At 32.1% G+C, this 21,016-nt stretch overlaps 2 protein-coding genes across 7 annotated transcripts in view; both read right to left on the reverse strand.

Moving 5' to 3' along the window:
* LOC123008049 (protein neuralized) overlaps positions 1 to 14,563 on the reverse strand; it is a 30,447-nt gene extending 15,884 nt beyond the window's left edge. The window contains exon 1 of the mRNA XM_044403627.1: positions 14,308 to 14,563. Coding sequence (XP_044259562.1) covers positions 14,308 to 14,335 — 28 coding nt within the window. The 5' untranslated portion in view covers positions 14,336 to 14,563. The remainder of the gene's footprint in view (positions 1 to 14,307) is intronic.
* A 246-nt stretch (positions 14,564 to 14,809) lies between these two features.
* The window catches only part of LOC123008048 (protein slit), a 113,055-nt gene continuing 106,848 nt past the window's right edge, over positions 14,810 to 21,016 (reverse strand). For 4 of the 6 annotated variants that reach the window (XM_044403625.1, XM_044403622.1, XM_044403620.1 and 1 more), the window contains 9 exons: positions 20,904 to 20,975; positions 20,330 to 20,850; positions 19,657 to 19,826; positions 19,402 to 19,609; positions 19,123 to 19,357; positions 18,845 to 19,068; positions 18,497 to 18,787; positions 16,718 to 16,857; positions 14,810 to 16,659 (listed from right to left, as the gene is read on the reverse strand). In XM_044403625.1, coding sequence (XP_044259560.1) covers positions 16,573 to 16,659; positions 16,718 to 16,857; positions 18,497 to 18,787; positions 18,845 to 19,068; positions 19,123 to 19,357; positions 19,402 to 19,609; positions 19,657 to 19,826; positions 20,330 to 20,850; positions 20,904 to 20,975 — 1,948 coding nt within the window. In that variant the 3' untranslated portion in view covers positions 14,810 to 16,572. The remainder of the gene's footprint in view (positions 16,660 to 16,717; positions 16,858 to 18,496; positions 18,788 to 18,844; positions 19,069 to 19,122; positions 19,358 to 19,401; positions 19,610 to 19,656; positions 19,827 to 20,329; positions 20,851 to 20,903; positions 20,976 to 21,016) is intronic. The other 2 variants (XM_044403624.1, XM_044403623.1) reach the window with 1 other exon arrangement.

Raw genomic sequence — 21,016 nt, forward strand, 5'->3', positions numbered from 1 at the left:
ACAAGCTTTCTTGCAATAAGACAAATCGTAACTTGCTGCAACGACTGCGAGAATTATAATTCTTCGGTAAATAGTGATCTCACGTAATAATATGCAAACTATGTTGTAAAAGACAAGTTAATAAAATCTGTGAAGTTATTTCGAATTTGCTCGATTTTCGTTACACTAGTTCTAATTTCCCAAAGGGAGATTACACATAAAAGAGGACCTTAGGTCAGGACTGATAATAAATTCCCTCCTTCGCCCACGACGACTCTTGCAAAACAAGTTACGCCAGCTGAAATAAATTGATTATATTGCTTTGAGAATGTGCAGAATGTGAACTTATGGCTTTCAGGTGATTCCTTGGCAATTGTCTGAGCCAGGCCTTAAGAATCTTCAAAGGTAGGTAAGCACATGTTCAGCACACTTCTAATCTGAAGACGCTGCCTTTGACCTTTACTTGTGTGATACTTTCAAGACCAACTGATCTCAACGATTGAAATTAAACTTTCTCGGTGATCAAATATTTAAATTTTTGGCGAACGGAACGTAAACAGCGTTGAATAGATTCATTCAGGTATTTTCGTTTTTGTGAAGGTGCACACGTCAGAAAATAGCGCCACTTCGTCTTTGCCTTTCTTAGGACAGGTAAATGCTTTTTGCGTAAGGTTAGGTAAAGGTTGGAACAGCTGATCATCACACAAAGAACCGGCCTTCACCTTCAGAAAAACATATGATTCCATTCGTGGGAACAGATGACATTTTTACTTTATTTAGAACGAGTTTTGAAGAAAATACAGGCAGGTTACACGCTGGGGAGAAATGAAGCTAAAGATACATTTTTTATTAAACAGATGCTCTTATTTATTAAGATGTCTGTTTTGTGTCATTGCTGGAAGCTTGTTTCAGCCATAAAAATGTAGCATCGAAAAGGATTTTTTTATATTTAACCGAGAGTGACGATTGAGTGACGATTACATTTTTACAAACTTTACTTCTGGGAAATACAGATTTAACTTAATTTTCTTCTTTATAACGTATCTCCCAAATTGCAGATGTGATATTTATTTGCTACGTTTCCTTATTTATTCTGTATCATCAGTCAATATTTTTATAGTAAACCAAGCAGTACCTAATATGCTATTCGTTTGGAAAATACTTTATCAAAAACTGCCCAGATTTTGTAATATGTTACACAGGATCATTTTAAAATAGAATTGTAATTAGGTACCACATATTTTCAAAAATGTTTTGAAGTGAATTTTTTATGAATATGTTTTCAACAATATTTTTCAACCATCTTTACTAGTCTTTCAAATCTGAACAACATTGTTAATTTTATTTAGATACTTACGCACTTTTAAAAGATTTTTTTTTTTGATTTACACAATTTTTATACCATAGCTGAAAGTTATAATTTCTTATAGATTTTGAGGCACTGAGTTCAAAAAAAAAAATTAAAAAGTCTACCACGTCACGTTTAAGAAATATGTAATTAAAAGAAATACAAAAACCGCCAAATAAATTAAAAATGAGTTGTTTTACTTTATTTTTTATCCTTTTTGGATCATTTTTCTTTATAACAGTGCAACAGTAATCTCCTAAAATATTTTCAACCAAAAAACCTTTACGCCGATTTTCGAAATCCCTTCAAATCTTAATCAAAACGCTCGCCACTCATGATCCCTAAGATTTTAGAAAAGGATTCCAAATGCGAGTTATTGAAATGTATTTTAAGACCTATTTAGACCCATCTGGTAACAATTTTTCAATAATTCAGCAACAATTTATACCTTAACTAAATTTTATAATAAATTGGATGCATTAATTTGTGCAGAAAGCAGTAAAATTATCGTTCGTAACAAAAAACTGTGACGTGATAATAGTTCGACGAGTTTAAGTGTAAATCGGACGCTTTATTTCACGAGAGGATTATTCAACCACGAGTGTTAACGAGTGGTTTACCATCCACGAGGTGGAATAAAGCGTCCGATTTACACGAAGACGAGTTAAATACAACATTATAAATAAATTTTGACAGTGTCGAAGAATAAATATTATTTTATACGATACCAATTTCTATTGTAGTTAAATAATCTATTAAAAAAAACAAAGTCAAACGTTAAACGTTTTTAATGGATATAAAAAACATATTTCAAGAAAACAAATAAATTTTCTTAACAATTTCATCGTATAGTTGCGGAATTAAAATTTGGGGCAGTATTGTCAACTGAAACAAACCTGCGTCACAGATTAACTTTAAAAAGTTCAGTGTAAACTACCTCTTACTGTCATCATGACTGACATTTGATAATTTTTTTGTTGTTGTTAAAATTGTTAATTACACAATTTGTCTGTTTTAGTAAATATATTAATTGAACTAAGTGTAACTAAATCATTGCTTTGATCTGCTGCCTACGTGTTATTATGCCACAAATCAATATTTTTGAAAGTAAATAAGTCAAAATGGCATAAGAGAAAAAATGAGTTATTAATGTAAATGTTGTTTTACAGTTTACATTATGAAAATGACAATAATGCCCCAAATTTTAATTCCGCAACTATACGATGAAATTGTTTTAAGAAAATTTATTTGTTTTCTTGAAATATGTTTCTTTTTTATATTCATTAAAAACGTTTAACATTTGACTTTGTTTCTTTTTAATAAATTATCTAGAAATAGAAATTCGTACCTTATAAAATAATATTTTTCAGTTTTTTACAAAACGATTGAATGTCAACAGTCATTTTCTAAATGGAGAATATTTAAAAATATTTTACAATAAGAAAAAAACTTATTAGGCTTTTTATAATACGCCTAAAATTTTCCGGCAAATTGTAAAAATCCTGCATTTCAGTTTTATAAAACGACTGAATTTACAATTAACCTACGACATATCCATGGGAAAAAACCGTAAATTTTGACAGTGTCGAAGAATAAAAAAAATAACTATTATTTTTGTTTAATTAAAAGTAAATAAACAACAACAACAATAAAAACAATAATTTGATTAAATGTAGATATTTACCTTTATATAAAAAATCACAAAAAATTTTACTCGTCGCACTTTCGAGTTCATATTGCCAATAAAAGCAGTTTTTTGCAGCTACTTAAAATATGCAAAGTTTTAACCTTTTAGTAAAATTCGAAAGTCAGTGTTTTAGGAGAAATTACAAATTTCTTTAAATTAATTTGTAAAGCTTCCTAAAACACTAGGCATTTTTTCCGAAAGAAGAGTACAGTAGGTTATCTCTTATGTAACTTTTATAGTACTTAGTTATTGCATCAATAATTCAGAATTTCTCCAACTTAACTTGCCTTGTGAAATTAAATTCGATATTATACAAAAAAGGCAAAAGTCTTTTCGTTCCGGATACTCATCTTCTTAGATCGTGGAAACCTTGACTTCACCGCAATTAGATGTAAATTCCAAAGGAAAAGATTAAATGTAAAGTGAAAACAAATTTGTTTTCAATGAAATTCAAACATAAAATGCAATTAAAACAAAAGTGCAGGAAATGCCGAGAAATGATTTGTCAGCGATATTACAATAATTAACACAGAATGGCAACAATTTCTGACAAAGTATCCATTTAACATTATAAAAGATAATTAACACTTTTCATTCCTTGACAAATCGCAAACGAATGAACAAACGGAAACGCAGATTTTCAACAAATAAAACCAAACTGACGATTCTCTTCCAGCAATTTCAGGCGACACCACCTGCCACCATCATGGTCAGCGCAGCATCTCCTGAAGGTGCAGCAGGTGATGTACGCCATATGCACAATTATCTATTCCCCAAAAAGTCCATAAATATTGGTCGAAGATAAGTGAAAAGAACGTTGTTAAGCTTAAAAATTGATACTATTTCCGAATTGATTAAAAAACAGGAAGAGGAAAAGTCGTTTCCTTAACACGCACACCGATAAATAGGTAATCTCATGGTCGTCGTCAAGACAATGAAACAAGTATTTTGCGTACTTTAACGCTTTTGGTCATTGACCACTAAGTGCAATTTCAACCAAACGAACATTTGTATAACGAAAGCTCGAACAATTCTTCAAATTGCCACCATCAAAACCAGCTGGGGTTGGGTTTGGTGGTCTCTATCATCTGTAAAATGGGACTTTTCGGCACATGGCGGACATCTGAAAGGGTCTGGAAAAACCCGAGTATTTTTAAAAAGGTTTTATGACTAGACTTGAGCTCTGTACCGTGAGAAAATAAATTTCAAAGACGTTTCCTAGGATAAATATTAAAATTGCAATCAATTTCTTGTCTTGGAAAAAATTCTTGACGCATGTTGCTTGTAATGTAAAACTTATCGCGTCTTTGTAACATGATTATAAGTAAATTTTCGCTCTTGAGAGCACATCACACCTGCTTTTTCACCAACCCGCATCTTTTGAATTAACGACCTGGTGCAAAACATTATTGGCAAGAAGCAGGTGACGTGTGTTAAGAAATCGCTTTGCTTGTAATTAAAACGAGTCAATTTAAATTAAGTCAAGCTTTATCAATTCGTTAAATTAATGGAAATTACATTTAAAAAAATCCCACTTCTTGTATCACTTCTAGAGTTTAAGACCTGTCAACCTGCTTTTGCAAACCTTTAATTCTTGAAAATCAGAGTCCGAGATATTTATGCTGATTTATCCTGATAAATATCTCGGACTTTATTTTCAAGAATTAAACGTTTGCAAAAGCCGGTTGTGGACTCGGAGACATTGACCAGGTAGTCCAAAACAATGAAATTTAATTCGGTAGAAGATCAGGAACTGTTATATCGTACACCTGTTGGTTGAAGAAATGAGTTGCTCTCTTAACAGGTGCCTTAAAATTATTATTGGAGCGTTCTTTGAGGCAAGGTGAATAATTCAGCTGCTTCCATCTCGACGATAAACGGTAAAGTAGGCAAGAATCTAAAAAAATAATAATTTATTTAATGTAAGGAACAGATGTGGCCGTATCTAGATTTGCAATTTTTTCAGTAATTATGCGGGGCCACTAGGGAAAAAATCACCTAGCATTCAATATAGGTATATCAGATTATCTCGATAAAATAACGTGAAAAAAATTAGAAATTACAAAATTAAAAATAAAAGTAGAAAAGTTTGTTTATTTCAAAAAATAATGCATGTTTGATTATCTCAAGATAGATTTCACTGCTACTTTTATAACAGTGGAAAAAACTAGAAAATTACAATTATCTTTTCAGTTATCATCCCAACAATTTTTATTTTTATTACAAAAACTTCAGTTCGTAAGAAATGGAAGACACCATTAGAGCGTAGGATCTAGTGTTAAATTGGAGTATTTTTCATTTAGTTTAAATAAGCTTAAATTATTCGATTCAAAAATCATCGATTTTGTACCTTTAAAATAGTGAATAATGCTTCTAAATGAAACACTAAAAATAATGTCATAACGGTTGAGAAATAATAAACATCAATTTCCCACAACCCGAAATTGCTTTATTTCTGGAATTTATTTGGGCGTGATTGCAAAAACCATTACGAATCCGTGACTGTCATAAATTAAACGAAACAAACTCGAAGAATATAGCCACTATCAAATTACCAGTTTACAATTATTTGCCTATTGTTAGAAATTTCACATTTCCCGAGTTGCAACCCTTGAACAGATGTTCGCATAAATTTGAAAAATATCTATGTTATAGTTTAAAATTATAATAAAACCACCCGTCCAGGTGACAAAATCGAAATGCATATACGAAAACATGAAAACAATATTGAGGGGAAAAACTCTAGGGGTGATTCATTTCAGAGTACAATTTGCAATTTTGGGTCTTACACAAGGGGCGAGAGAGCCGAATGGAATGAAATTCAGGTAAATTATCGAACGTTAGAAAGTGATAAAGAGGATATGAACAGATGCTTCATATGTGTATGAGCGGAAGCTGCGATGGGGTGAGTTTCAAGTTGCACTACCATTTCATTATCTCACAAAAAATTGTTTTATCTGATGTATTGTTTGTAAGACGTGTAATTTAAATGGAACACGAAATTAAACTTTCAATGGGCTTAGAAAAATAAAATAACAATGACGGTTGACAATAATGGGCAATTGTTACACCTTGCCATACAATACACTATTAAAAGTAAGGGTGGTCTTATTATCGTCCTCAAACCTCACATTTCAATAATACATTTGTACTTTTTTAAAATTACCATGTTATAATGAATATACACTATATTAGTAAACATATGGAGCTTTTAATGGTTGGTTGCTTTCTCGGCAGTTTGGCACGCGCCTGACATGTGGCAGTGGAAGAATTCCTCCACTGTTATTAACACTTTGCCCAAGGGTTCTTCTTGCTTAATTTGCGCCAAGCTTTGTCATAAAAACGATAATCTTGTTGATTATTACCTATTAGATATCATGGGCTAGTTTCAAATGTAACGAAATGGAATTAGAATATCCTAATGGTTATGAGATATGTATCATTTACGTCCGGCGTTGAGTGCCGTTAGTTGAAATTTGGTTACACATAAAATATGCAAAAAGAGAAAAAGGTGGTCAGGATTATGAATTATAATAAACAAGAAATTGAATAAATTGATGGTATCGTAACATTCGCAACAAAATAGCTCAAATTTTTGATTGACTTAGTTAATACCATAGAAGAGATATTGTTAAGAAATACCACACTGTTCCACTTAATTGTATGGGAAATTACGCAGCAGGCGGAGTTAGAATAATTTATTCAAGATTATTGAGCTCAGTTTATCTTGAACATACTGAGTTCAACAGGAAAAATTTTAATGTTGGATGCAAGTCCCAAAATTTACAAAAATGTGCAGGTGAGATAAGGTGGCGTTTGAACCATAAATTTATCGGGATTTCAAAAGGACATGTTCTAAGACGGACAAATGTCTCGAAGTCGCCTGCCTTGTGCCAAACTATTCATGTTTTTCAAGCTATTTAGTCTTTTATTATTTTTCTAAGACGTTCTGGGATTTGTGGTTGTATAAGATGTCTGGAGGCACGAGGACGCTCTTATGTTTTTCCTTTAGACCATCTGGGATAACATACAGGTACCATTTCTTTGACAAACAATTTAAAAAATTCTATGTAGCTCTCTCATGCACTCACAATGTAGTTTTATAAAATGTTTCTTATTTTAACAACCCAAAGCGGCTTTTGTTTGGCTTCTATTAGCATACCTATAAAATTATCCTTCAATTGTAGGATTTACTAATAACAACATAGTTATAACAACTGGTAAGTGAATAATACTAATACAACTAAGAATATTCTTCTACTAGCTGGCTATTTGCGTCAGTCCTTTATTTATTTGAATACCTAATTCCCGAAATACATTAGTATTTATTGTTATAATAAAAGTCGTCTGAATTACAAGGAATTAAAAAAAAACATTCACCATTCACTGTTAATAAAAATACTATGCAAGAAAAAACAAAAAACACTCTTCAATGCATCAATAAAATACACATTTTTTATACCGCTATAAAGCCTATATAAAATTAATTAAAAGGTTCTTAAAATATAATTTTCATATAATTTAACAAGTTTTAAAATTTCTTAATAAAAATCTCATGTCTAAATACATCTCGTGTAAATTTTTTTTTCAATTTACATGCTGATATCAGGTATTTAAGTAAAACTAGAGAAACTTCATTAAATACAGAGTTTTATCCGCAAACGTTAGAAAAATGAAGCTTTTATGACTAAATGACAAATAAAATTTTACCTTTCAGACATGGGGTAAAACCACTATTTTTTTGCCTAAGCGTTTTTCACTTTTACCTGACATTTACAATGTTGATTGTAACATTAACCAATTTTTACAATTACTATTAAACATTAACCAATGTTGTCTTTTTCTTGTCTCTTTCGCTGCTTCAACATTTTCTGGAGCGGTCCAGTGTACATTATCAGCATTCGACATTTTACAGTATAAACACTTTCACTGACACACTGATTATTTTGTTCATTTACTTGATAATTATTGTGTTCTCTTCACTCTCGTTCTAAATACATTTGCGGATAAAATAGTATGTGTTATTTGGAGTAAAAATGAGTTTATGTGGCTCAGCTGAATCAATTGCCTCACTCTCTTCGGCAAAATAGACATTATAAGCTTCGCCACATAAACTTTCACTTCTTATAACATAATATACTATTGTTTCTATTTAACGCGTAATTTTTATATAACGATAAAATCTAGACCCATTTCTTAATTAATGTTAATGTATTTCAGTCAAGCAAAATATAAATGTTCTTTAACTTGACTTTGTGCCAGTTTTTAGGTGAATGATTTAATACAGATTTGAAAGGTTAATTTGGCGACATTGAATATCAAATTCAAAAAATATTAATCAAGACTAGGGGTAAGAGAGCGTCCATTAATTACGTGAGGAATTTTTGGCGATGTTAAGACCACCCCCCTGGTGAGATGTCGTGAGATTTGCCTCGGTCCTCTCTCCCGTCTCCAAATCTCACCTGAGAATTGTTTATTTTTAGTGTAAATGCGTTGGATTAATTCTAAAAAACATAATTTGCTTAATATTTTTATTTAAGACATAAAAATTTTCTCATAATTTTTTTTACACTGTTTTTTGCAGGAAAAAAATTAAATGATATCTCCCCAATGTGAGACTGGGTGAAATTCGATTCGACCTCCCACCCCCCTAAACGCCTCACGTAATTAATGGATGCCCCCTAACTGAAGCAGTCTGATATCATACATTATAAAAATTGATAATAATTTAGTATTGGCAGTAATTTTTTAGTGACAAACATTTACAATCAGTCAGTATTATAAAATTTGACAATTTTACAATAATTGTGAAAATAACGAAGAATTTTTAAAAAAAAAATTATTATAGGAGTCTGTTCAAACTTATTCATAAATTAACATCTTATTAAGATACGGTGAGTTACAAATATTGAAGCGTTTCTGACCAAGTATCCAATAAAAAATATTCCGTATACAATACGTTTTGCCATCTTCAATTTAATCATAGAAAAGTCTTATTAATAAAAATCATCAAAAAAAATAATTTTAACACTAAACATTTGTCTTTTATAAGTATAAATTTCTTTCAACACTCGTATTTTCAAAGTATTTGAGATAGACGTAGGTAAATAAATAAATCGAATAAAAATATACAGAGTGTTCCATTTTTTTTGTTACAAATTTTAAGATAAAAGTTTCCTATAAACATATATCGAAAAATTTTATATAAGAGAGCCACATCCCTTGAAAGGGGTGCATCTTTTAATGAATTTTTTCCAATATTTTAGAAACCATCGTGGATAAAATTACAAAACTTGGTACAACTGATAAGTGATAACCTTTATACACCTAAATGAATTCAAAGATAAAATGTCGAAATTTTTACTCAGGGGCGTCGTAAACTGGGGGGTTTGGAGTAAAAAGTACCGTAACTATTTTAGCCACAAGATTTTAAATTTCATAGTTTTTCTCAAAAAAGAGGTCTCTTGCGTTTTTTCGATAAAACTTACCGTTTTTGAGTAAAATCAGTTTACAATTTGTCTTACAGACCATAAAAAGAATAAAAATTAAACTTGTTTCACCGTTTAAGAGACCCGTGATTAAAACTTTCGACAACTGATATTTGCATTCGTTCAGGTGTTTAAAAGTTATTAGCTGTACCAACTTTTGTGATTTTATCTATTCTGCAATAGTGGGAAAACCCCATTAAAAACGCATCTCCTTCAAAGGGTGTAGCTCGCTTACGTAACATTTTTTTGATATATGTTCATAGGAAACTTTTGTCTTAAAATTGAATATTCTATCACCTGTTTAAGTTTATAACAATAAAAACGGAACAGCCTGTATATTTGTAAATACTCGTATAAGACTTTTATCACTTATCAGTGAGAATACTCTTGTTCGTTGAAAATTCCCACGAATAGTCTTCCTAACCGTTGTATTACATCTCCCAATACAATGAGTTTTTGTCTCTTAGGAAAAAACCGACAATCAAGAAATAGTATTATTACCGTACATTATAGAATATAGAAACCTCTAGCACACAACGGCAGTAATTGTCCGTCTATAACGGCCAAAAATATCGTTACAAAGGTGTCCGTTAATCAAAGTATCGCATTGTCAGTCGGCGCTGTTATTACTATTATCCGCACATCTCGCTACTGTTATTACGCCTTTTGTGAACCATCTGTGTGCCACTAGCGCACTTCTCCAACAAAAACCTCGTATATTTTTGATCCGTTGAAATTATAGTTGAATTTAAGGTTGGCAAACGGAAGTTAGGAAGTTGATTGGTTCACGTTACAGTTGCACACGCGTCGGAGAGATTGTCGAAATGTTGTGTCTGGGTTCATAACCAGCTGCCGGACACGCGTCTGCTCCCGTTAGCATGCAAACAAAACCACCCCATCCAATCAACCGCATTATTATACACACATTTCGCATTTCCACACATTCGGATGCTGGGGAGCTTTTGTTTGGCTGTAGGATTGTAACAGATGCTGCCGTTTCCATCACCAATTAATCCAAGACCTACCACACGAGGAAAATACCGGTCGAAAACCCCACAGGAATGTGCAAATATTCGATAAATAAATACTCGTTTGTTTGGTGTTGATAGTGATGGATGAACTGAATATGCGAAAAACGGCTCTTCTGCTAACTATAAATATGTCTTCATGTTCAGTTTCTGACAATCAGCGAAAACTCTATTATTAGAGATTTTAGAGACAATTATTTTCCTTGGCGCAGATGGTGATTAGGACGAAGGGTGAAATTGAGAAAGGATACCAAACTTGGTGCAGGATAATGTACAAAATATGTTTTGGTACGGAAGCAGTTGTCGGCCTGTTTACACGAAGACCTACATTGAAACAAAAGCCTTTACAAAGTGTATATTCAGTTACCACCAAATAAAGGAGTTGAAATCCTCGTCTTATTTATCTGCCGTTCCAGATTAGACAGAAGATTTGTGTTAGTTGAGAGCTCTCTTGAGAAATAATTCGGTCTATTTCGGGATCGAACAATGAAAGTATTAAATTGGGTCACAATAATACGAAGAGGAAACCGACCACAATGAAAGCAATAATAATAAATTATGTTTATGTTGAAAATTTAATTTGTATTTAAGTCAGGTGGCACAGAGTTTACGTTGGCGAATGGCCAATTTGTGCACCCAAATAGATTGTCAAATCTCACAAATTGTTATTTGATTAGAAATTCCATCCTTGAGTTGTTAAATTTTATTGGCGGTAACAAATTTTAACCCAAGCCAAGTGGCGATTGATTCTACAATTTCAATTAAATAGCTATTTTTTAATTCTGTAACGTTCACCTGTCCATACAATCATAGGATACAATGCACCTATCTTCTGTTGTGGTAAGAATAATATTCATTTGGCGGTGAACCGCAAAAAACTTAATTTTGTAACCAAGTATTTTATTTTCTCATTTAAATAATGTTACCTCACTACGATGAAATTGATGAGAAATAGCTAAATCAGTTGTGTAAGAAACTTTTATTTAGCAGGAAACTTAAAATGCATATAAAATTATGTATAATAATTTTTGATTTTATTTCGATTTCGCCCTGCATAAAATAATAAAAAGAAATAAAGACAATAACAAACCCACTAAAAAATATTAAATGAAAGCAGATGGGTACATTTAATAAATCTCTCACATAAAATAAAACTCAAAAACTTTCAACTCTTTTAAGAATGTAAAAACTAGAAATAAAATAAAAAATTGTGAAATACAAAGCATAAATTACGTTACATTTTCCAGTTCCGTGTCTATTTGCTTAAACAAAAATGTGTTTAATTTTTTTTTGAGTATTACAGTATTTGGTCCCCTTTCTTGTAAAACACCGTACAGCTTAATGCACTTGTGAGTACCTTGCGTGAATTCAAAACAGTGCATACATAATTTCTTACACGATTAGTTAAAGTCGAGTTAATCCGAAGCTGCAGGAAGAGGTGTAATTAGTAGTTTTAATTTAAATAAATGAACAGGATAATTAAGAAAGGCGTATCGTGGTGCGTTTATGAGAATAATGAATGAATCAGGACGATTATGGTCAAGACCGGAAGCGGTCCGACGCGTTTTAATCAACGTGGGTATATGCCATAAGTGGTGTCTGGACATTAGTTATTTCATAATATGGAGAAACTAGATGTGGGTGTTGTTTCTTCACTTGCAGCCCTCGATGAAATCATTTAAAAATTAACTACGCTTTCAGCTAGACTCAACAGGATAAATATTTTAAATTTTTGTTCGATTAATATGAAGAGGAATTCGATTAATAAGCCTTGTTCATTGCTCACGATTATATGTTATTGCATATAATTGCGATTTTAATGAATTCAAATGATATGCACTTAGCATAATTAATAGTTTCAAACTTGAACCATTAGAACAATTTATGAGATGCAAATAAGTACACCCAACCCATCTTATAATAAAATTTTTCCAAGCAAATAAATATTTCCAACCAGTACCAATTTCTATGCTAATAATTTGTTGTATTCTTGAATAGCTTTCATGTAAGCATGATTCAACTTGCTTTGGAAAATTTATAGCAAAACGTACACAGTGCTAGTAATTACGAACTTGTAAATAAACCGGACGGTTCTCAATTCATTTACAACATTTTTGATCCGTGAATCGAATCTCTCTACTAATAAACACCGGTATATAAATTGAAATTTGTAAAAAATTCTAGTTCGCATAAGAATTTTATTTGTTGCGGACGCCATAAAATTCCCAATTACACTTTTCGTCTGACAGGTAGATATTCGTCAAATAGGTTCCAATAGATACAAATTTATGTAGAGAACGTCCAGTGTCCATCACCATTTGATTAACGGAAAATACGTGACTGGAACAATCAAGAATTTTACGCCAGTAATAAACCATTTCGAAACACATGGACGGACCTCCAGGAGGAAAAATTCCCATCTGGGTATACCGTCGTTCTACAACTGAAGAATTACCACAATGGGAAAGTCCGGTCACGTTCGTCCAGAAACATGTTTGACAATTGCTGACTTCAATTATCCAATTCGAGATGATTACGGTCAGAGGTCGAGTTCTAACCGGTAACAACCTCTAGACCTCAAGTCTAATTCATGTAATAACACCCAATGTCCATTATTAAGTGAGAAATAAGATTCAGATGGAGGTGTGGGTGTTAAACGCAATAATGATCGTAATAACACGTTCTGATAGTAAATTAATCAGATCCGCGATTAATTATTTGAAAAGCAATAAATAGCTTCATTGTCAATTCGACGTGGTTTACAAATTTGAATGCTACGAACAACCATCAGATTAATATTAAAATAAGGAATTTCAAACAACTTTGCTTTTTCTCTACTTATAGAAATTGTAAATTAAGAGGCGGTTGTCTTTGAAGCATGTTACAGGAATTACCTTATTAGTTCTTGCCAATAATAACGACAAAAAGATCCAATAAAACATTGAAACTAAATAAGTCGAGACTCATAAATTAATTTATCCCTGTATTTGACTACTATTAAAAATAATGTTTTAATTTTTGAAATTAAAAAAATGTAAAGAAACGTGGAACGTGGTAAAATTTTCCATCCAGCTTTCTTCAAAATTGAGGTAAATTAAAACCCAATTATCATGACTTTTCCTACAACCATAATTATCAACTAAATTTGATTTATTACTTTAATTATAATTTAAAAACGCATGTTCCGCCAGGATCGTGACGTAACACCATATTTGAATAAACTAATTAGAGTCAACATGATTTTATTTTATTATATGCTGCCACAAAAGTGTTTCAAATGTATTATTATATGAGAATGACTTTAAAACATTGAGAACATTATAAAAAAACATTCACAAAATTAAAATTAATATATGCAACCCATAATACACTCGTGTCACAGAGTTTGCATACCGTTATTTATTGTAGAAGATAAAGTTAATATTGGTTTGAAATAAAAAATTATGATTATTCAATAAAAACATTTTGGATGTTAAAAATTGCCTCGGCGCCCCAACAATGTTATGTAATGAGATTCTAAAATAGCGAAAATATGTGAAGTAACCTTTAACCTTTGTGAACTGCAGTCTGCTTCACTGCTTCCTTCAAAAATTACAAACTTATCAATCCAATCATCAAACTTATCAATTATTCTAAATGCATGCACAACATAAATAATTACAAATATGAGATACAATAAATTTAATGCATAACCTCAAAAAGGATTAAATAAAAAAGAAAACAAGTTAACATCAAAGGATTACAGAAGCGAGCATGCAAATAAAGAATTAACCTTACTTGGTATGCCGCTGGCAGTCTGTCCCATACCGTTTCTTTGAATAAAACGTTAAAATGTAAATTTTTAACATAAAATTAAAACTTGAATTATGACAACACTTAAAAAACGATGATTTAATTTTAAAATATTTTAACCGGCACTAAATTTATTAAAATTCGTTAATCCGAACATAATTAGTTCCTAATATTATCCAGACACAAAAATAAACACAATTTCTGATGATTTTTTTAATTGACAGATTCATGACATTTGAATCGTGTGAAGTTTGCCGTAAATGTCAACGTGATTAAGTGTGAAGTTAGCAATAAATTACTTTATATTTTTTGCAATTTTCACACAAATGGTATGTATGTTTTAGAGTTTTCCTACAACTATTTCCGTATTAACTATTATATCCACCTTTTTTATACTCAAAAATGCGAACTTCCATTCCGTGACAAAAAATTGAGGTTATGTGAAAGTGCGGTCTTTTGGGATGGCGAATTCGGTAAAAAAACAAATTTTACGATAAATTTAATATATTTTTATACACAAGTTTAGATATAAATTACAACTATTAGGCATAAATTAACATTTGTGTTACAAAACTTGGTGTATGTATAAATATTATTGGCCTATGAGTAAAGTGGAAATCAAACTTAAAATTACAACAGGTAGAACTTAAAAGTACATTTATATTTATAATTATAATATACAATCTTTAAAATAATTTTATTCTCACATTTACTTGAGATATTTTGAAATAAATAAATTGCAGGAGGGAGTTTCTAGTTTATTGCAATTATTTATGAAGTAACACATTTTTGCTTAGTTTGATAACTAATCGACATTGAGAGAATGGTAAAAAAGTAGAAGTTTTATAGTTTTTATCCTTATTCCGTAATTATTTTTGAAATAATTGTGTGTATAATTGGTTGCATAAGCTAGAAGCGCCCTTTCAATTTTGTTGGCTGATAAAATTAAATTTTTGTTGTAAAGTGACCGAAATGGCAGTAAAATGGTAACGATATAATCTTATACAAGTCTTAAAATAAATTATATCAATTAAGAGATTTCTATCACTTTACATAATCTATACAAAAAGTCGGTTTGAAGAAACCCAATTCATTACTTCTATCTTAAAGTATTGCGTGTTGTTGTTATTTAACGTTTCAAATGAAGTATTTTAAATTACGTAAACGTATAAAGTTTTCGAAGTGTTTTACACATTAAACTATTCTAAGTTAGTAAACCTTGTAAGTCAAGGGCCATGCCGCTAGTCACAATTCTAACAAATTCTTATCGGGATTTATTAGTCAGTTCTGAGGTTCTGTTTGTCATGTCAAAATAGTATCTTATGGCTAAACCATATTTTTGTTCATACCGCTATTCAATCGTGTCATGTTTAGGATCTTAACGCAATTAGGCAAGAAATTTACTTTCAGTCTATTTTTAAATAAAATTGTTTAGGTACAATCGTTAAATCAAGCTAAAACAAGCAGATCAAAATAATTTTGAACCACCTGTATAGTAAATGTAATACTATTTAGGCGTTTAAATATACATGTTGAACATGCAGATGCTAAATATTTATAATCTAAAGCATGCAACAGAGAAGATTTGTTACCCATTGCAATACAGAATGGCTATTTTGCAGATAATTAAAACTTTGGCCAAAACAGAATTGTTATGAGTGGGTGGATTCGAAGTAAATTTGTAAAATGGCCACTCTGCCGTATGTTAAAGCGTATATGTCGGTATAAATAAATATTTAAATATTATTATCTATAAACTTTGATATAATAATGACAATAATATTACCACCAATGCATCTGCTCCATTCTTATGTACATTCTCTGCTTGATCCACAAAATGGCTAAATAAACAAAAGCGGTAACGGTGACGAAGTAAAGTAAGGCAGAAAGGACACAGTACGATTCATGTCCTGCTCCTCTCCCGTATCTTGAAATTTTCGTTTTATCTACAGGACTGTCGTAGCTTTCTACGATAACGTCATCATAATAATTACTATACGTTTGTCTATGGCTTTGAGATTCGGTAAAATCAGTCAGTTGCAAGTGTCTTGCATTATTATCGGTTTCGTTCTGGACGAAGAACGTTAGTTTGTAAGGTTCATGTTGGGGTTGAGGAACGATGGATGGTTTCAAGTTAAGTATGTGCTGATTGAGATCGGCAGTCATGGGGGCTCGTTGGGGCTCGAGCTGGTTTGTCGCAATCTCGGCATGAGAGTGCGTGTTAGAATTGTGAATAGCGGCGTTTGTCAGTCAGTAGCATTTTTTCGTACACGCGCATTTGCGCACGATGTCTATGTCTTTGGTGTAGCGGGTGCCGTCTGAACAGATGATACGCACCTGAAAAAAAATATTTTTTTATATCGAAATAGATTCAACAAAATGCCATTGTGCTCACCTTTCTTCTTTTACTTTTTCGTGCATGGCAACAGCTGTTTGCGCAACTGCCGGTGCAGTTTGCCATCTTGAGAGGTTTTCTTGATCGGCAGTCATTTTCTGTGTAGTATTCGCGTTTTTGCTCTTTTCGGCAAGTTGGGGCTAGAATAAGAATAAATTACCATCATAGATCTATACCAAATAATTTCAATACAGAATGGATCTTTCATTGCTATCACGTAATTGCAATTATTTCATAATTAAGGCTCGGATTATATGCAAAATGAATATTTGTTACTAAGAGGTATATCAACAATATTGTAAGTTTTCTATGCATGTCTAATGTTTTTTGATTAAAATAAGCCAATTAAAAAAATGCGTATTATGCATATGCAACTTAGTGCATATTTTCTTCAAATCACAAATTTCCTATTAAGAAATTCAGTTCAAGTTAAAAATTGGCCAGTTTAAGAAAAATGATCCGATTACAAAATATGTTACAGAGAAAACAACCAGTAATTCGTAAGCCGGTCTTAAAGAATTAGTATCCTGCTGAGTGTTTTCTCTTTAAATTCATTTTATACAGGGTGAATATGAAGTTTAGAATCAACGTTTCTTTTTTAATTATTTGCCTCTGGAAAATAATAATTAATATAAAATAAAGTAATATAAAAAATCTGATCGTTTCGTATTTTCAAAACGAAATTTTGTTTTGCTTTGAGTTATGCGATTTTTTTTGTCATAATCGTAATTTATGTATTTTTTTTTAATTAATAAAAAGTAGAGTCTCTAACACAGTTGTTTTTGGGAGAGTATACAAAACATTTTTTTTAGTGGGTTGCCATTAAAATTTTTGTAAAACTCAAAAACAAAAACAAAAAATTCGAAAGATTTTATTCTTGATAAAACATTCAATTAATTCATCAATTAGTTTTTAAAAAAATAAATAGTTTAAGCAAAAAATGTTTGGTTCCATACTTTTTATTCACCTGGTATGAAACGAATAAATCCTTCTATGTGGTTGCCTGCAAATGAATTTTAGCAAAATTGTTTAAAGTGAAAAGTACAGATTTCTTAGAAAGGCGTAATTACTAGGTTATTAAAATGGCTTGTCTGAGGCAAAACCAATTTACTTATTCTCTTTCATTCATCGTGTGCGGTTCAAGATGATGAAAATAGGATAAAAAATTATTTAAACTTTGATTTTTATTGTTAAAAGTTTTACATATCGATGCATATTTGTTTGGCCTATATTCGAGCATATTTCTTAATATTTTGTGCATATTTTTGTGAAAATACGTGCATATGTATGCGCATATTTTATGGATTTTTCGTGCATATAATCCGAGCCTTATTCATAATTGTTAAAAGTTTTACAGATTTTTACTTCACTGAATAATGAAACAATTTAGATTAGACACATCCAACTGCAAATATACTACTTCTGAATTTCCAATTTCCAATTGTAAAATGTTTTTTTTTGTAACTAAACATTTGTATTTATAACATTTCCTTATATTTTGCGTTTTTATTTTTAGATTGTAATTTTAATTTGAAAAGATACAAACGGTATCTAGCAATGAAACTTTAAAGCTATGATTTTCCCAAGACTTCAATGTTGGAAAGAGATTTACTTTTTGTTCTTCTGATTTGTTAAAGCAGTGAATTTGAATTTATATTTTTATTGCGTTATTAGGTATTAGTTACTTGACAATTAATTTTTAATCCCACGCCTCCTAGCCTCCCAAGCTTCCCCACTATTAGCTTACCAAGCCTGTTAGTCACCTTGGGTTATACTTACACTCTTCCTTACCTTGCTCGCAGTACTTCCCCTTAAACCCAGGTCTGCATTTACATGTATACTCGCCATTAACAGTTGGCACACATTTACTGTCATGTTTACAACGATGACTAAGACACGGATCTACCGGTGCTGCTGCTGGTTCTTTCACCATTTCATCCATTTCGTCTTCTTGCTCTTCTTCATCGCGATCAGTTTCCATCATACCACAACCCGGCTGAACCTTTTGCTGGGTTTGCGCGTTACCGAAATCGACTTGTTTGTGGTTAATCCATACTTCTTTCATACAACCTAAACACAATAATAAAAATAAAATGAAAGTAATTGTGGAGTTAAGAGGGACAATACCGCGAAAACTGGTCAAGTTGCGTAAATGCCATTGGGTGAAGGCTTGCCGGCCTGGCTCTGGTGGGATTCCCCCAAGGAACATTGGAGTACTCAGTCTGAGATAATCCTTTGAACCTTCGTTGATTATTGATCGAGCTGGGCCTCTATCGACCCTCAAAGTGAAATTTTTCTTGATTGCGATTAGCTCAACCACGTGGTATATACCATCAGAGACCATTTCAAAACTAACAATATCATGGTTATTCTTTTGTTTAATTATTTTGAATGGTATTTGTTACCTGTACATAGTTGACACCGGGTAATTCCCCACATCATAGCTCACTCTGATCCGGCCGTTGAAAAGTTCAACAGCTAGATGTTCCTGATGTCCATCGTACATCAAAACGCCATTTTCTTGCGTCGTTGCAAATATTATAGTGACATTAGCTTCAGGTTTTGTCCTCAATGGTTCCAACTCGACGTACGAAGTGTTGTGCACGAAACTCAAACTTGTCAAATATTCGCAACGTTTACCTAAATCAGTGTTTATGTCTGTTTCAGAAAGAAGATTGACAAACCTGAATATCCAGGGGCACATTTGCACAAATAGTCGTTTGAACCCGAGGGTTGGAAGCAAACACCATGGACACAATCGTGATGTTGACAAGGTGAAGTTTGGGGGTACATCATTGCAACCAATGGAGTAATTTCACAGAATTTACCACTAAATTCACCATCGCATTTACATTTGTATTCGTTGACACCATCAATACAGGTCGCGCCGTTCTAAAATTTGGGTTTTATAAAATGTTAAAACGACTTACTCGAGTTACTTGGCACATGTGATTTTCACAATCGTCGATATTTATGGTACAGTTTTCGCCCTTAAAGCCTGGTAAACACTCACAAGTATAGTAAGTATCATGGTCCACACACCGGGCGTTGTTTTTGCACGGGTTGTATTGGTCGGTACAAAAGGGAATTTTGGTTTCGCAAAATTGGCCTAAAATAAAAAGAAAGTGGTCTAAAATCTAAGAGTTTGAAAAAAGTCAATTTCAAATGAAATTATTTATAAAAATCTATAAAAATTTCGAAGTTCTTTCTGAGGGTTTAAAGTTTGCATTTTGACTCTTATTAAAAATAATTTTCCAAGTTTTTTTGCTATAGGCTAGGATATTACAAGAGGAAACAAGGAAGCTGTATCCTAAATTGTAACTCTGTTCAATGTTATTTGTGGCTTTTATTGGCAAAATTTTTGTCCCTTACTAAATAATTGTAAAAAAAAAACATATACAAGATCATCAGTATCATTAAATAGCTATAAAAAAATGTCAAATGTCAAAAAATAAATGTCAAAATTTTTTGATAGAATTTTTTAAACATTTTTTTTATTTTCCTGGTATCTTATCTGTATATTTTTATTCTAAATGAATTCTATTTCTTACTTATAATCGAGTCTTTATTAAATATAACTTGAAAAGTGGTAGATAGTCAATTAAGACTTACCCATGAACCCTGCTGGACATTTACACTGATACGAGTTAACCAAATCGACACATGTGGCATTATTCTGGCACTTATTACTCGCACAATCATCGATATTCGTCTCACATCTCAACCCCGTGAACCCTGCCACACACACGCAACTGAACCTTCCCTCCTCAAGCACCTTGCAACTGGCCCCATTTCGGCACGGGTTCCCATAGCAGGCATCGATCATAAATTCGCAATTTTTCCCATGATAACCTGGTGCACATTTACACTCGTAGTCCCGTTCCGGTTGTGTGACACATTTCCCGCCATTCTTACAGGGGAATGTGAAACAAGCATCACATTTAGCCAGAATTTCGTTGCTGACTTTTCCTTTGCATTGGAAGGCTGTGGAAGGAGTTGATAGAATTGATTTGTCTTTCATGTTAGCAGGTTCGGCACAATGGGCGATTCCGGGTTCCACATAGTCAACTTTGACCCAATCGGAGAGCCAGCGTAAGGAACAATCGCAATAAAGGGGGTTGGAGCCTAAAGCTCTGGAAAAAACTGGAAATATTATTGGCCATTGGGGGGAATGGTTTGGGCTTACATGTGGCTGATGGATTTGAGATTTGCGAAAGTGCCTTCGGGGATCATTGAGATTTGATTTCCATGGAGGGACCTGCAAGAAGACACGTTTAATCCGTCATTAGAAAAAAGTGG

This window comes from Tribolium madens, unplaced genomic scaffold, assembly GCF_015345945.1.
Source record: "Tribolium madens isolate multiple individuals breed KSU strain unplaced genomic scaffold, Tmad_KSU_1.1 Scaffold_3;HRSCAF=73;Tcas5.2_LG2, whole genome shotgun sequence".
In the NCBI taxonomy this organism is placed as follows: domain Eukaryota; kingdom Metazoa; phylum Arthropoda; class Insecta; order Coleoptera; family Tenebrionidae; genus Tribolium; species Tribolium madens.